We start from the raw sequence: 16,809 nt of genomic DNA on the forward strand, positions 1-16,809 counted from the left end.
TTATTACATCCATTGAGAGGGATACTGAGGCCTCAGTTCCAATTTAAAAGAGGGATGCCCCATATCTACTCAGTACTACACTGAAGGGTAAGCCTGGAAAAGTTCACAAATTCTGGGGCAGAGCTTGAAATGATGGATTTTAGTGCTACCAATGAATTCTTAAATTTATGCAAGGGAAAAATTAAAACCTGTCTCCTAGTTTCCCCATGATCTCCTAAGATCTTAGTCTGTTAGTTCTCTCACTTGTAATCACAAAAGACATCATGACTGCTGTAAAAGATATTATACTTATTGGGAAATATATATACAATTCTTTGAAGTTAACATTCCCCAAAATAATCTTTGAAGGTTCAAACAAATTTGATCACATTTTTCAACAGTTAACAAGTTCCTTCTTTTACAGAGAAGTCCTTGGTTGAAGAGGATTGGGCAAAATGCTTGAGGTTAATTGGCTTATCATCAGCATCTAAAACCCAAGTACTTATCACCAACTCCAATCACTTTGCATTTTCTCAATAAATGATATACGCAACTTTAATCCATTTTGGTTCCATTTGTAGTTAATTATGTAACTGTTCTAATATTTGAGGACACAGATACAAGAGAATGATCTCTCAGTTTATTACAAAATATTATCCAGTCGATTGCCCCAAAATTTGACATTTATTGTAACTGAATAAAATGTCTGCAGATAAATTGATTACTATTAACAATTTTTTTTTATATTGTAATCTCATCCAGAAGACCAGCCTCACCTCCTCCCCTTTAAATATCACAGTGTCACATATAATTCCCAGATATTCATAGCTCTAGTCTTTTGCATATTTATCTGTAGTCATACCTCTCCCCTCTATAGTAGAGTTGTAATCATTTATTAACTGAAGAACTGTTGAGGTCACTCAACTCACATTGCAACATGTTGGAATCTCAAATTAAAATTCCATTTAATTACAACTTTAAGGATTTTTAAACTGCAATGGGACAGAGTAGCTCGAGTAATCAAGGGCAGTGGAATAACCAACATGATCTTCAGTCACTAGAACGTCTCCCCAAGTTATGAATAAGAAATGCAAACACATATCACAGCTGCATGTTGTTAGAGGAAACACAAATTAGCAATTCCACCGGAAGATGGTCACTATAATCCTGTAGGTTATGAGTTAAGAATCTTTTCTGGAAAAAGTTTTAGAAACAAGCTGACACATTGATAGCTTAAAGGTTCACACCTGCCAGTCTCTCCCTAGGAAGGTGCTACATGAAATCTTGGGATGGAGGGGGTGTTCAGAGGCAGCTTCTATTTACTCAAGTTATCAGTTGTGTGGATGGGCTTGAGGTAGGCAATGTGGTCATGTACCTCCTCTCTGTGTCAGATTTGGTACATACACAGGTAAGCAGTCAAATTCTGGAACCAGAATCCACTCAACTAAACAGATCTTCTAGTGTAATCAATTAGCTATACTGATTAATTTAGAGACAAAATTGGGTCTATCAAAATAATATTCAGCATTCATGTACACACTATCTGTACATAATATTTAAACTGTACAGGTCCAATTATCGGATCAGCACCAGATTATTGATCAAACTGTAGAACTTTGAGATTATTTCTCCAATAGCGCCGTCATCTCTGGTACTGCCTGCAAAGGAAAACAAGAGTAGTCAATATTGAACAATATCAACAATGCTGATTATTAGGCATAATCCATTGGAACCCATTCAATGCATTTTTGAACATCTCTTTGAAAACAAACATAAAATTAACAAAAGGTTGAACAATAGTGTTGCACATTCAAGAAAAACTTGAAATTACTGCAAAGACTTTTGAATTTTTACTTAAAGCCATTGAAGGATTTTTGAAGTGTGGTCACTGTTACAATGTAGAAAACATGACAGCAAGAATGCACACATCCTGACTTGGGAATGAGTAATAAGAAAATCAATTATTCTTCAGCATAACCACTACGACATTGAACATAAAATTGATTTATTTTATGATGTGTAGTAAAAAGAACACTCATGAGTGAAAGCATTGATTGCCCTAACTAGGTTTGGCACACTCTTAAAAAAAAAAGTACTGAAAGTGAGTGTGCCTTCTGCTTATTTACTTGAGTTTTAATTGATTTTATAATTGTTCAATGTTGCAATACTACAGGATTAAACATCTCAAATCAGGCTCCTGTTTAATTTTAATGAAAAGCTGCTGGCTTTTGCAGCTCTGCAAAAACTCTAAAATGGAACACGAAAGACATGATGAAACCAAAGGGGCAGGTTTTACAATAAACGAGTGGTAAAGGCACTAATTTTATTTTTAAAGCAATCCTCAGTATTTGGGCATTATTGGCATTTTTATTTCCTAAACCTGGCTGTTCAGGGATGGTAGAGAGATGATCGCGGCGAGCCATCTTGAACTTCTGCAATCTATTTGGTGAGGTTGCTACCAGAGTATTGAGTGGCAGAGTTCCAGGATTTTGATGTGGCAATGAAGGTGATGGTCAAGCCACTACATTACTACAGGCTCCTTAGGGAGGGGCAAATTATTCAAGGTTCTAATTCCTGATTGCCAGCCATGATCCCCAGTGAAAATGCATGGTTAAGAAAGGATCAATTATGGATGTAACAATCTTGTAAAATAACTTGCCAACCCACAATTTTGGAACAGGTGAAAGGAAGGAAAAAAATTGAATAACAGTGCAAAAGCAACTTCCACACAAAGTAAGACATGTAAGCATATAACACACACACAAAGCATATAACTACCATTCCATTTGTTTCCCAATGCCTGCAGCTTAACACATTTCAAAAAGGAGACACATCGGACTCAAAACGTTTACTCTTTCTCTTTTTACAGATGCTGCCAAACCTGCTGAATTTCTCCCGCATTTGCTGTTTTTATTTCAGATTTCCAGCACATGCCTTTTTCTGCTTCTCATTTAGTCTGTTAAACTGACTCCTAGAGCATAAGGCAGGCAATGGACTGATTGCAAATAAGCAAGATACCCCAAAGATCTGAGCTTACATGGCTATGAATACCCATTGTCTATTAGAGGGAATTTGCAAAAACACTGTTGTGACCATTCATGCTTTGGAAAGTTGGTGAATAATTAATGAGCAAAGATAAGTCAAATAAGTAAAAACCTCAAGCCATTTCAATTGTATAAACAAATCCCCCTTCCAGCTCTCACTACTATTTATCAGTGTTAACTACAGTTGATTGTTCATCATGGCTATTTGGCAAAAAAAGAGACTCTGACAGGCATGTAAATGTTTGAAGATAAAGCAAAACTAGCTTGAAAACTAAACTCAGCTGTTAGTGTTAAATATCAGTTACTGTTTCTGATGAAAGGCCCTATGGTTGTCACAGTGCTAAAGGATCTCAGCTGAACTCACCAATAATGAATACAGTCTCTCAATTATTTAAGAGGTCTGCACTTCCATTAGCTGGAAATAAAGCCGTCGTACAAAATTTATTAGGGAAATTGTCTACATGTTGTTTCTACCTCCCATCACTTTGTCTCTGGTTTATTAAAAGCCGCATGTTTACTGCCCAGCCAGCAGGCATTAGTTAGAGAAAACTACTAAACTTGGCAGAGATTCTTCCAACTTGCCTTTTGGGGATGCTACTGCCCTGTGGCATCTCACACATACACATAGAGTCCTGTACATAACATGAGCGGCAAGAGAAGAGTTACTATCTTAAGGGCATCCGTACACTTGGAAGCTCAAACAGCTAAGGTAGATTGGTTGGTTGCTGGACACTTCAGAGCACTCTGCAACCATGCAGGACTAGAGGTGCTACAGTGTCACTGTAAGGCAATATGAGTTAGACAGGAGAGGGAATAAAGTCTAGATTCAAGCTATGTATTAATGAATGTGACTGGGTTTGGCACAGCTTCCACAACTGATAGCTATTCAATGGTCCCCATTAAAAATAACATGAGTAGAGAACAAAATTACAATAACTTTTACCTATACATCCCTTTAACACTATGTATACACCAAGCCACTTTACAGGAGCGTCATGAAACAGAATCTGACAGTGAGCTACACAAGAACACATTAAAACAGGTGACTAAAAGCATGGTTGAAAAGGTAAGTTTTAAGAAACATTTTGAAGAGAAAACAGAGTGGAATAGAGAGGGAATTTCCGAGTATTGAGAAGCAACTTAAGACACAACAATGAATAATGGAGCAATTAAAATATGTAATTGCAGAAGATCAGAATTGGCAGAATGCAAACATCTCAAAAGATGTGTGATTACAAAGATAAATAGGGAGGTGAAATCAGGTAGGATTTGAAAGCAAAGATTAGAATTTAAATTTATTGGAGTTGCAAGACTGGGAGACAAATTTGGTCAGTGAAAATAGGGATGATGGGTAAAATAAACCTTTTCTTTCATTCATGGGATGTAGGGGTCTCTGATTATTCTTAGTTGGCCTTGAGAAGATGGTGGTGATTTGTCTTGGTGAACCACTACAATCCATTTGATATAAGAAGGCAAAAATGCTGTTAGAGAGGAAGTTCCATAATTTTGATCCGGTGACACTGAAGTGACAGCAGTATAGTTTCGAGACAGGATGCTGAGTAACTTGGAGGAGATTGTATGAATGTTAGTCTTCCTTTGAATTGGCTACCCTAGCCCTTCTAAATGGTCACGGTTTTGGAAGATCCTGTCTAAGTAGCCTTAATGAATTTGACTGTGATGTGGTTTTCCCTTATTAGACATAGTCATTGAGGCATTTGCTTATCAGCAAATATTACTTGCCACTCAGCAGCTCAAAAGTAGATATTGTCCAGGTCTTACTGCAAATGAACATGCACCTCTTCAGTATCTGAGGAGTTGTGAATTGTGCAATCATCAGCAAACATCCACACTTTTGACCTTGTGATGGAGGAAGGTTAATGTTGAACCAGCTAAAAATACTGAGCCAAAGTCACTACCCTGAGGAACACCTGAATGATGTCCTGCAATTGAGATGACTGACCTCTGGAAACCAACCATCTTCCTTTGTGCCAGGTATGATTCCAACCATCAGCATTCCACATTATTCTCTTAGATTCTAATTTTGCTAGGACTCCTTGATGTCACACTTGATCAAATGCGCAATGATGTTAAGGGCAATCACCCTGACCTCTGAAATTCAGGTCTTTGTCTATGTTTGAACTAAGGTTGCAATTACGTCAGGAGATGACCTAACCTGCTCCCAATTAAGCAATGCCATGTAAAATACTTATTTTTTCTGTCAAATTCTGATGGATACCCACTCCTTCAGACCGAGATGATATCTACGGTCTTGTAATTCTGGCCTCTTGGAACACACTCACTTTTAATGGCTCTACTATTGGTGGCCATGTCTTTAGCTGTCAAGACTCTAAGATTTAGAACTCCTTTCTTATACAACTTGGCCACTCTGCCCCATTTTAATCCACTCCTTAAGATCTACGTTTTTAAAATTAAACTTTGCCATGATCATCTCACATGATTTGGCAGCAAATTTTGCTTTACAACATTCCCATAAACACCTTCAAATGGTTCACAGCATTAAAGGTGCTACGCAAACGCAACTTATTACTGTCTCTATTTTCATTCTTTGCATGCTGCTTTCATGTAACATTCATGCCTAAAACTTGCTGCTATTTTTCACAAAAGGTACATTTAAAATACACAAAGGGGGGGGATATGAATTGAATAAAGATTATAGCATTCACATAAATTAAGTATTTATACAATTTTCTTAGCAAATCATTAACTGTTCAAAAAAACAGAAGGATTGCCTTATGGAGACAGGATTTCGCTTCCAATATATACTCTTGCTATTTGATCAAGTTGGCTAACATCTTTCCTTCATTCATTCGTTCTTTCATTCACTCATTCAATCACAAGAAACAAAACTCACTTTGAAGAGATCTGCCACCAAACCATAGTCTGCTACCTGAAAGATGGGAGCCTCAGGGTCTTTGTTAATAGCCACAATAGTCTGCAAGGAAAGAAGTGCACTCATTAATGATGTTATCATGATGATTTCCCAAACAGCTACAATAAAGCAAAATACAACTGGTACATAAAAATTCTTGAGAATTTAATGGGCTCTCAAGATTGATTTTAATACTCTACTGTCAAAAGGTATCATCTGGGGCCATAAGTACACCATAGGTGGGTTGCGCGCTACAGATGGCACAGTTTCTATGAAGTTGACTTATGTCCACTGGCAGATGGCCCAACTGAAGTCTGAACCCTAGTCCATTCCCCTTTGTACCCTCACATGCACTCTCTGGAGTCCAATTTTTACCTTAGGACAGGGGTGGGGGACCTGCGGCCTTCTGGACCAGTGTGTGTGGCCTTTTGAATGAATCCAAATTTTGCAGAACAAATCTTTAACTTTTTAATTAATGTTTTTTTTTGTCCTTTATTATTTTTATTTTAATCTTAAAATGAATGTATTTAAAATATCAGAGAGTAAAATAAAATTCAACGAAATAATCCTCACAGACTGACCGCCACAATTAAAAAATGTGCATTTTGAAGAATATATAATTGAAGTTTCTTGGATGCAGCCTTATTAGATTACAACTAACATAATGCAGCCTTCCAACCTGAAAAGGTTCTCCACCTCTGCCTTAGGATATACAGGCAAGATTAAATGGTATTGCCAACTTTAGGAAATCCAAAATTTACCAGGCTGATTCCTGGATTGAACTCAAGACCAGCCAAACAGGTTGGGCCTTTATTCATTCATGTTTAGAAGAATGAGGGATGATCTTATTGAAACAAATAAGATTCTGAGGTGGTCCCTCAGGGTAGATGTTGAGAAGATATTGCAATTAGTTGGAGGATTACAGAATAAGGGAATATGGATTTAAAACAGTGAGTTTGTTTCTTCTCTCGAAGAGTAATAATTATCTGGAATTATTCGTCCCAGAAATTTATGCAGGCTAGAATACTGAAAGTATTCAAAGAGGATGTAGATAGATTTTTGAACTATCGAGGAGTTGAAGGAGATGGGGAGCTGAGGCCTGGGCAATGATCTTTCTGAATGGTAGGGCAGGCTTGACAGGCCAAATGGCCTACTCCTACTCATAATGTGATGCAAGTCAGAAGTCACATGACACCAGTTTATAGTCCAACAGGTTTCTTTGAAATCACAAGCTTTTGAGGGCTGCTCCATTGTCAAGTGAAGTAGAGGAAAGCACACAGGGATAGAATTTATAGAAGGAGAGATAATTACAAGATAATTCCAGATAATTAAGAATGCCAAAAGATAGTACAAATGGTGTGAGTGGAATGTCAACAAGCTGAATAACAAGTCTTTACAAGTGTCAAACAGTGTGAGTGTCAACAACTGAATAGTAAGGGAAGGGACAACCAATGATCCGATGAATTAAGGCAGAGAGATAATTATAAGACAGGGAGTTTTTAAAAAATCAAAAATAAGATGGTGCTACAGACAAACTAAATGGCTGAAACTATGTGACAGGTATGAGTTGCATGACGAGGTTCTGACCAAAGTAACAAATAATCCAAATCTGTATTAACTAATTAAGGTAGAGAGATAAAAATAAGTAATCAAGGTGATGGTGTCAAAACAGTGAGGAAGATTATGCAAACACTGAACAGTATGGTGGGGTTACACAGCGTGACATGAATCCAAGATTATGGTTGAGGCGATCTTCATGGTATGGAACTTGGCTGTCAGTGTCTGCTCAGCAATTCTGTGTTGTTATGTATCTGGAAGGTCACTTGGTGTAGATTCCAATGTTGCATATGTGTGCAGAATTAATGAGATGTACAATTTAGATTAATGACATATATATTTCATTGTAATGATATTAAACGAGAAAGAAAAGCCACCTTTTCATTATGATGATTTGTCTTTTTCTAAATTTGGGGGGGGGGGGGGGCGCGGAGGAGAGAGAAGAGAGATTTAGAAGTTGAAAACATGTCTGCTCACTTTAAAATAGAAAGCATTTTCTGAATTTTGAAGTAAATTTAAAGTGCAGGCTCAGCTGCCCAAAGGGAATGGCTGGGAGACGGGCTGTTCCAAAATAGATACATGTTGCAAATGGCTGTTAAATGGATACCTGAGTGTTGGTTGCTGTTTTGACAACAATTCAAATGTAACCAATTAGTTTAAATTTATGTCCAGGTCCGCTGATGTGTTCCCCGACTGGGAGGGAACACTTCTGCCTGGTGACTGTTGCATAGTGTCCAGCCATCCGCTGTCATAGCGTCTGCATGGTCTCGCTGATATACTGTAATTATCTCTCTGCCTTAATTAATCAGATCATTGGTTGTCCCTTCACTTGCTATTCAGCCGTTGACACTTTACTCACATAGTTTGACACTTTTGATCACCTGCAAAGTCTGTCAACACTCCACTCACATCATCTTACTATATTTTATGACACATAATTATCTGGAATTACCTGGCAATTATCTCATCGCCAATAAATTCTGTGACCGAGTGCTTCCCTCCACTTCACCTGATGAAGGAACAGTGTTTCAAAAGCTGGAGATTTTAAATAAACCTGTTGGACTATAATCTGGTGTCATGTGACTTCTGATTTTGTCCTCCCCAGTCCAAGACTGGCACCTCCACATTATGTTATGTAACTGTAGGTCTTTCCAACTGAGCTCAAACTTCAGTAGCATCTAGGCTTGAATCTATACATAAGTTTTGTCAGGCACACTGATCAAGCCTTCATAAAATCCCTGTATAATCAGCAGTTTATTGACTGTTTTGATAAGTTGGCTAAATATTGTCAAAGTAAAGCACACTGTATTCCCTTGCATTCAGTGCCAAGGAATTTAAGTACCTGACCGAGTGGCAACCTCTCCAAAAACTCACTGCTCTACAACGTATAATGTTTCTGGTAACCATGCACCTAGGGTTTTAAATAATTTTGAAGTAAATCCTAGAAAATAGAAAAATCAACATGCAAAAGGGATTCTTTACATTTCAAAATGTATATTACAGAAAAAAAGTTATAAATAATAGATTCCAAGGACAAAAGCTTTTCCAACCTATTCCAGAGGCAGTCACCATGGTTACTAGAATTAAAATATACTTGATGGCCTCCTGTAACATTGTACACAGGGAGTGAAGACCATGTTGAATTAGATTAAATGGGGTGGGAAATAGCGAGTTTTGAGAAGATTTGGAGCTCAGGTTGAGGTTCCGGATGTAGGTTTGCTCACTGAGCTGGTATGTTCATTTTCAGACGTTTCGTCACCATACTAGGTAACATCTTCAATGAACCTTCAGACGAAGCACTGCTGATGTTTCCTACTTTCTATTTATATCTTTGGGTTTCTTTGCATTGGTGATGTCATTTCCTGTTGTTTTGCTCAGGATGTGTACATGAGGTCCAAGTCAATGTGTTTGTTGATAGAGTTCCAGTTGGAATACCATGCTTCCTGGAATTCTCGTGCGTGCCTCTGTTTGGCTTGTCCCAGGATGGATCTGTTGTCCCAGTCAAAGTGGTATTTTTCCTTATCTGTATGTAAGGAAACTAGTGAGAGGAAATCATGTTATTTTGTGGCTAGCTGATGTTCATGTATCCTGGTGGCTAGCCACAAAATGACATGACCCTCTCTCACTAGTATCCTTACATACAGATTAGGAAGGACACCACTTCAACTAGGACAACACATCCATCCTAGGACAAGCCAAACAGAGACATGCACGAGAATTCCTAGAGCCATGGCATTCCAACCGGAACTCGATCAACAAACACATCGACTTGGACCCCATTTACCTACCCCTGAGAAAAAGAACAGGCAATTACATCACCATAGGAAATGACATCACTAACCCAAGGAAATCCAAACATATAAATATAAAGCAGGAAACATCAGCAGTGCTTTGTCTGGAAGCTTACTGAAGATGTTACTTAGTATGGTGACAAAACGTCTGAAGTGAACCTTCCAGCTCAACGAGCAAACCTATATCCTGGGGTGGGAAATATTTGGATCAGAGTATTGTGATGTAGTTCAGTCTGCAGTTTGAAGTCACATATCCTGTCTGTATACCTATATTTTCTGACTTTGTTTTAAGTACGAACACCTATTTAAACTGGTCACCCTAAGCGATAACCCCTTCCAGTGTTAGCATTACAGTTCTACCACATGTAGGAGGGTGTAATTCCAGTGTGACAAGGTGATAAAGGAAGGACTATTGCAAATGTGAATTAAACATTAACACAAAAGGGAAAACGTTGGCAAGAACAGGCACCCAGAAATGACATTTTCAACATGAGGATTATTACTATCAAACAGTCCATACAAGCTTGTGGTTAATCTGCTACACAACTTGACCATTGAGGAAAAAATGTGGGCCACATGTACTATTGGTAACATATTTACAGAAACTAGAATGACAACTGAAATTATTGTGCTCCCATTCCAGATTGCAACAAAGCAAGAAACATTCCTTGATTTGAAAATTTGTTCCATAGTTGTATCTCAACAAAATGGTATTTGCATCAGCAAAGATTTTCAGTAATACAATTTTCTGATATGTAATGTGGCAGAGGTTGTTTTGGTCAGATTATCTACACTGAGGGATAACAAATCTTAAAAATAACTGTTTAATGACACAACAGAATGGGCCAAGGTCATATGCATTATGTGGGCATTACAGTGGGAACCATGCTATTTAGTTTAGAAACATTTGCATCCATCTTGGTCAAATATTAACCTGATTTAAAAATAAGCAGCAAATGTACATTCCATAATGTACCTTTAAAACTTCAAAATGTCTCAAAATGCTTCACAATCGCTTAAATATGTTGAAGGTCCTTACTTGTATGGAGATGAAACAGCTAATTTGAAATCAAGGTATAATAAAAACAATGTACTAAAGAACAATTTTTTTTTTAGTGATGTTAAATGAGGAACAAACTTTGGATCAAGAAACTTGCAAGAATTCCATCACCCTTTATTAATCCTTGGGATTTTCTCTAAACCAGAGGGAGAGGTGGAGACTCAATTTAATGTCTTATCCAACAGGTATCATTAGTGACAGTACTTCACAGGTTGACTATTATACTGAAATACCCAATGAAGATGCTGTAAATGATTTTTCGGGACAAGGCGTGAAAGAGAGTGCTACTGCAGACCCAAGGCTAGTCTTGGGAAATATAGAGCTCAGAGCACAAGGTCAAGAATTAAAAGCACTTATCATAACTTTACAGAGGGAACAGAGAAGATAATCTTTCATATATTTGACTATTTGAAAAGTGACTGAAAAGGAAGTCGAAATGCAGTCATTCAGCTCACACCCAAAAAGAGGAAAGAGCATTCAAAGGATGGGCTTGTATTATAAAAAAGGATCTTACTCAAAATATTAACTTGTCTCTCTCCTAGATGCAAATAGAAAGTTGCAAATAACACCACTACTGTTGGTAGAATAAGACTATTGATGATAGCCTTATTCTATCATTTAGCAGCTGTGCTTTAGAATGATGGATTGTGTGTCTTCATGGTAGTCAACCTGACTAGGTTACAAACACTGGCCCTTGGCACCACAGAATAAAATTATTTCTCAAAAGATAAAGCTGATAGAATCCAATTTTATAATCAGATTTTCTCAATCCATTTGAAATCCTCTAAACTAAAAGAGGAAAAATCCTATTTGTCATAAAATGAAGATTGGAAATATCTATGTTCCTATCACAAGATGAGGAAAGATTTTCCCATGTAACAAAATCGTATACTGTTCTTGACATTTTGATTTTATTCTTCAAACTGCAAAAGGATTTCACCAGTACAGTTATCTTTGAATAACTCAAGTCTTTTAAGATGAATAATTTTGTGTGGAAATTATTTCTCTCCTCTCACAACAACCGGAATCCTGTTAGACTTGCTGGCAAAGAGACATTTTAACTGTTTTAGAACTTTTTCACAGAATGAGAGCTTTGCCCATGCCTCACTTTCCTTGAAGGTGGTAGTGAGCATACTATTCAAACCATTGCAATACATACACAGTCTAGGTACAAACACAGTGCCACTACGGAGGGCTTTCCAGGACCCACCCCCAGAAACTGTGAAGGAACAACAATACAATACCAAGTCAGTATGGGGTGTAGTTAGGAGAGTGACGGTGTTCCTATGAATCTGTTAACCCCATCCTTCAAGAGACAGAGGTCACTGTTTAGAAAAGAAAACTAGAAAAAATGGAGGATCCTGGAAATCATAACCAAAAACAGGAACTGCTGGAAAAACTAAGCAGGATCACTGGCCCTAAAATGTTAATTCTGATTTCTCTCAACGGATGCTGCTCCTTGAAGGTGATGATGAGCGTACTATTCAAACCACTGCAGTACATATGGTGTAGGTACAAACACAGTACCACTACGGAGGGCTTTCCAGGACCCACACCCCAGCGACCGTGAAGGAACAGCATTATAATACCAAGCAGGATCACTGGATCTGAAATGTTAATTCTGATTTCTCTCCACAGATGCTGTATGATGCTGAGTTTTTCCAGCAATTTCTGTTTTTGTTTCTGACTTCCAGGATCCGCAGTTTTTTCAGGGTTTTTCTTTCTAAACAGTGACCTCTGCATCTAGAAGGTTGAGGTCATGGATGGGAAGAAGTCTCCCTTCTCCAAACATTCTACTTGGTGACAAAAAGCATCTGGCAGCATCTATGGAGAGAAATCAGAGTTAACGTTTCAGGTACAATGATCCTGCTGAATTTTTCCAGCAATTTCTGTTTTTGTCACCAATTAGAAAGTTCTGAGAAGGGGGACTTGTTAAGTTGCTGCGGTGTAATTTACAGATGGTACATACTATTGCTACCATACAATGTGTGTGGAGGTAGTGAATATTTAAGATGATGGATAGAGGGCTAATCATGCTGGCTGTTTTCTCCTGGATGGTGTCAAGCTTCCCAAGCGTTGTTGGAATAGTATTCACCTAAGCAAAATGAGAATATTCCTAATTCGTGCCTTGTAGATGGTGGACAGGCTTTGAGAAGTCTGTGGGTGAGTTACTCATTCATCACAGAATTCCTAAGTTATGATCTGCTTTTGAAGTCACAGTATTTACATGGCTGGTAAAGTTGGGTTCTTGGTTAATGGTAATCAACAAAATGTTAATGGTAGGGGATTTAGCAGTGGTAACGACGTTAATTGTCAATCAGAGATGATCACTGTTGAAGTTAGTCATTGCCTGACATTTTTCTGACATGAAGGTTTATGTTAGATATTAGCCCAATTCTGAATGTTGTCCAGGTGCAATTGCTATGTACCACATCATTCAGTTACACAATTAAGAACAATCTTAAAATAAATGTCAACATTTTATAATTTCCCAGCATTGTAGTTTTAACTTTTAACAAAGAGCAAGTGCTTAAAAACTATTTTTAATGCAATAAATTTTTTTATTAGTATTTTTAAAACTATTTATGATCTCTCCGGATCAGTTAACATTTTTTTATGGCAAGCTTCCAAACAAGAAGGTGAATGGCCTCAAGTAACTAAAAGCATCTTTCTCTGTGAATGATTCCATGCATGGTTTATATCGTACATTGTTGTGTTTTTAGTTCATTTGACAAATTAAATGAATTCACTCAACTTCAATATTAAAACTTAAATAAGAAGGACCTGTGATACTGAATTTACACAAATCATTATACTGCAAAGAGACTGTGCATCAATAAATGCAACCACATTTGGAATGTGTATGTACTTACACGAACTAGGAACCCACAAGGAACAGTGTATAAAACACACTAATTACAAACTATAATACTAAACAGCAGACATGGAAGAAAAGGTATTTTACTGCTTGTGAAAAACTGCTCTAATTTAAATATGGTGTGGAGGTGCCTGTGTTGAACTAGAGTGGACACAGTTAAAAATCACATAACACCAGGTTATAGTCCAACAGGTATATTTGGAAGTACAAGCTTTTGCAGCGCTGCTCCTTCATCATGCAGCAAGATAATGGAGCAGCATCACAGGAAAGAGAATTTATAGCAAAAGATCATAGTGTCATACAACTGATGCGATATATTGACCAAACTTCGATTGCTGTTCAGTCTTTCAACTTTTAGAATGGGCTGCAGGTTTCGATTCATTAACATATAAATCTTATAACTTCTTTCAAGTCACATTCCTGAGATAACAAGGTTTTATAAAAAAAGGTGACATCGTAGTTCAGACAATGCATGTATTGCAATCTCTCTCTCCCTCACATGCATGCAGGCGCACACACATATGAGTCTATAGAGTGAATTTGCATTTGCAGTATTGTATTTGCAGAAACAATCCATCTTGTTCAAAAAGCACATAATCCGCAGGCATTCAATCCATGTGACATTTTATAAATTCCTATTTTGGAAATATAACCAGTCTGACTCAAGTATGACACTACGATCTTTTGCTATAAAATTTGTGTCCTATGATCCTGCTCTACTAGCTACCCGGCAAAGGAGAAGTGCTCCAAAAGCTTGTCCTTCCAAATAAACCTGTTGGACTATAACCTGGTGCTGTGTGATTTTTAACCTGGTTTAAATAGATTTTGGCAACAGCAGTGTCATAGGAAAGTTAAAAACATTTCACATACAAGAACAACAAAATCCAAAACTAGTTTTGCAAAAGGCCATGGATGTTGTGTTCACTGTAGCTTCCAAGACAGGTATCAATAGATTTTTTTTGTGAAGCAAGCGTATCTAGGGAAATGGAGCAAAGGTGAACAAATTAAGTTCAAGAAAGAGTCAGCCAGGATCGAAACTAAGGGGCTCGATAGCCAATGCCTCTGTTACACAACAGTCTTAAGTTTGATCAGATACAAACACTATAGATTAGGTAACAGTTAACAGCCATTTGAATTCAAACCATCCTTTGCAGATTATTTTACATTTTTTTTTAATTTAACCTATTTTCCTCATCAACCTGTTCAGAGATGCTATTACATATTTCTGGAGCAGGTGGGACTTGAACTCAGGTCTCTCGGTTCAGGATAGGGACATTACCACTGTACCACAAGGCTCTTTGTGGCAGATTATTTGATATAGCTAATCTAATTAAGGCCAGGTGAAAGATTAAATGACTGCAGGTCACAGAGTCAGTGACCAATCTGCAGTACAGCAGCAAATGGATCACGTGAAATATACATCGCACAGAATTGCATAGGAATTTCATAATACAGAAAGGGCAACGTCACAATAATTCCTCAGAAGGTGCTAAAGACCAGAGTTCAGAAAATGGTAATTTAGCTGTAACATAAGCATCTTCTAAAAATAAACAGAATTAAATAAATGCACTGTGTGGTAAAACACCTAAGATGGCAACAGTTTGATATGAAATTTCTGTTTCGCATTTCTCATTTAGTCATAATGAATAAAGACATTTTATAATAGCTCATTACCACTCAAATATGATAAGTCATTTCACTTCAGAATAGAACAATTCCAAACTCAAAATACATGAGCAAGTTTCATTTCAATTCTTACTATTTCTGAATATCTTTGTCAAGGTTTGCTTAACACTACATAAGGCCTTAAGTCTGGCCCTAACACTATGCTTGTATTCTGTCATGAAGCATATTGCTGTGGGTTCGGAGTCATATCTAATCCTGCCATGCTTAATCAGCCTGGGCTTATTTTGCAACTTCACTTCAACATCAACCTGACTGGTGTCATTAGTTAGGTCAGCATTTACCATCCATTCCTAATTTCCCAGAGAGCAGTTAAGAGTAAACCATGGGTCTACAGTGACATGCAAGCAAGACTAGATAAGGATGGTAGATTTCCACCCGAAAGGACATCAATAAGACCAAATGGGTTTTACAACAATTGACAATAATTACATGGTCACCATTAGACTAGACTTCTTTTAAGAACTAGAAAGTGCAGGCAATTCAGCCCCTCAAACCTGCTCTGCCATTTCATACAACAATGGCAAATCTCAACTCAGCTTCAATTCCACTTTACCACCCATTCTTCAGAACTCTTCAATCCATTACTAACTAAACATCTCTTCCTTAAATGTACTCAGTGTCCCACATCCACCACACTCAGGGACAGTGAATTCCGCAGATTCATAACTCTTTTAGAGTCGTCTGTTTTAAATCTCCTAGCCCTTACCCTAAAACTATTGCCTCTCATTCTAGATTGCTCTATAAGGAAATTTCCTCTCTACACTTACTGCATCAATTCCCTTTAGCATCTTATATATATATAAATTAATCTCCTCTCATTCTTCTAAAACCCAGAGAGTAAAGGTCTAATCTTTGATTTTAGATTTTTATCTCATCTGTCATGGTGGGAAACAAACCCAGAACATTTCCCTGGGTTCTGGAACATTCATCCAGTGACATTACCACAATGCCACCATCTCCCCACATTTTTTTTTAACATAGTATTTTACTGTTACATCTCCAGTTAGTCAAACTTTTTTAAAATAAATTTATTCTTCTCTGTTTGCAGTAAACATTGGCAAACATTGGCTATCCTAAAGAAAGTTGCAGCGAGTCTTTTTTCAAGGTCAGCTGCAATCTACTTAATGGGACTGAAGTCACAAAATCAGCCAGGTGAGTTAAGAACAGAAGTTCGTCTTCTTTAAGAATATCGGTGAACCAACTGGACATTTACATCAGACAGTTAAAGTGGTCACTTTGATGCTAGGTTTTTAACTTCCAGATTTTACTTTAAATTTGAATTCTGAAACTAGAATAATAGGATTACAACTCTTCTCATCTGGATTAGTCTAGTAACACAACCACTACATCACAGTACTCCTTAAAGCATGACAAAGTACCACTTCACACCCACCCCACGCCCCCAATTTTGACCATACATTCCA

General features: G+C 37.5%; 1 protein-coding gene across 1 annotated transcript in view; it reads right to left on the reverse strand.

The window, feature by feature from the left end:
- Window positions 1–583: 583 nt before the first annotated feature.
- etfa (electron transfer flavoprotein subunit alpha) overlaps window positions 584–16,809 on the reverse strand; it is a 77,456-nt gene continuing 61,230 nt past the window's right edge. The window contains exons 11-12 of the mRNA XM_060853720.1: window positions 5,896–5,976; window positions 584–1,637 (exon numbers count right to left, since the gene is read on the reverse strand). Coding sequence (XP_060709703.1) covers window positions 1,602–1,637; window positions 5,896–5,976 — 117 coding nt within the window. The 3' untranslated portion in view covers window positions 584–1,601. The remainder of the gene's footprint in view (window positions 1,638–5,895; window positions 5,977–16,809) is intronic.

The sequence above is a fragment of the Hemiscyllium ocellatum genome, chromosome 42 (genome assembly GCF_020745735.1).
Source record: "Hemiscyllium ocellatum isolate sHemOce1 chromosome 42, sHemOce1.pat.X.cur, whole genome shotgun sequence".
In the NCBI taxonomy this organism is placed as follows: domain Eukaryota; kingdom Metazoa; phylum Chordata; class Chondrichthyes; order Orectolobiformes; family Hemiscylliidae; genus Hemiscyllium; species Hemiscyllium ocellatum.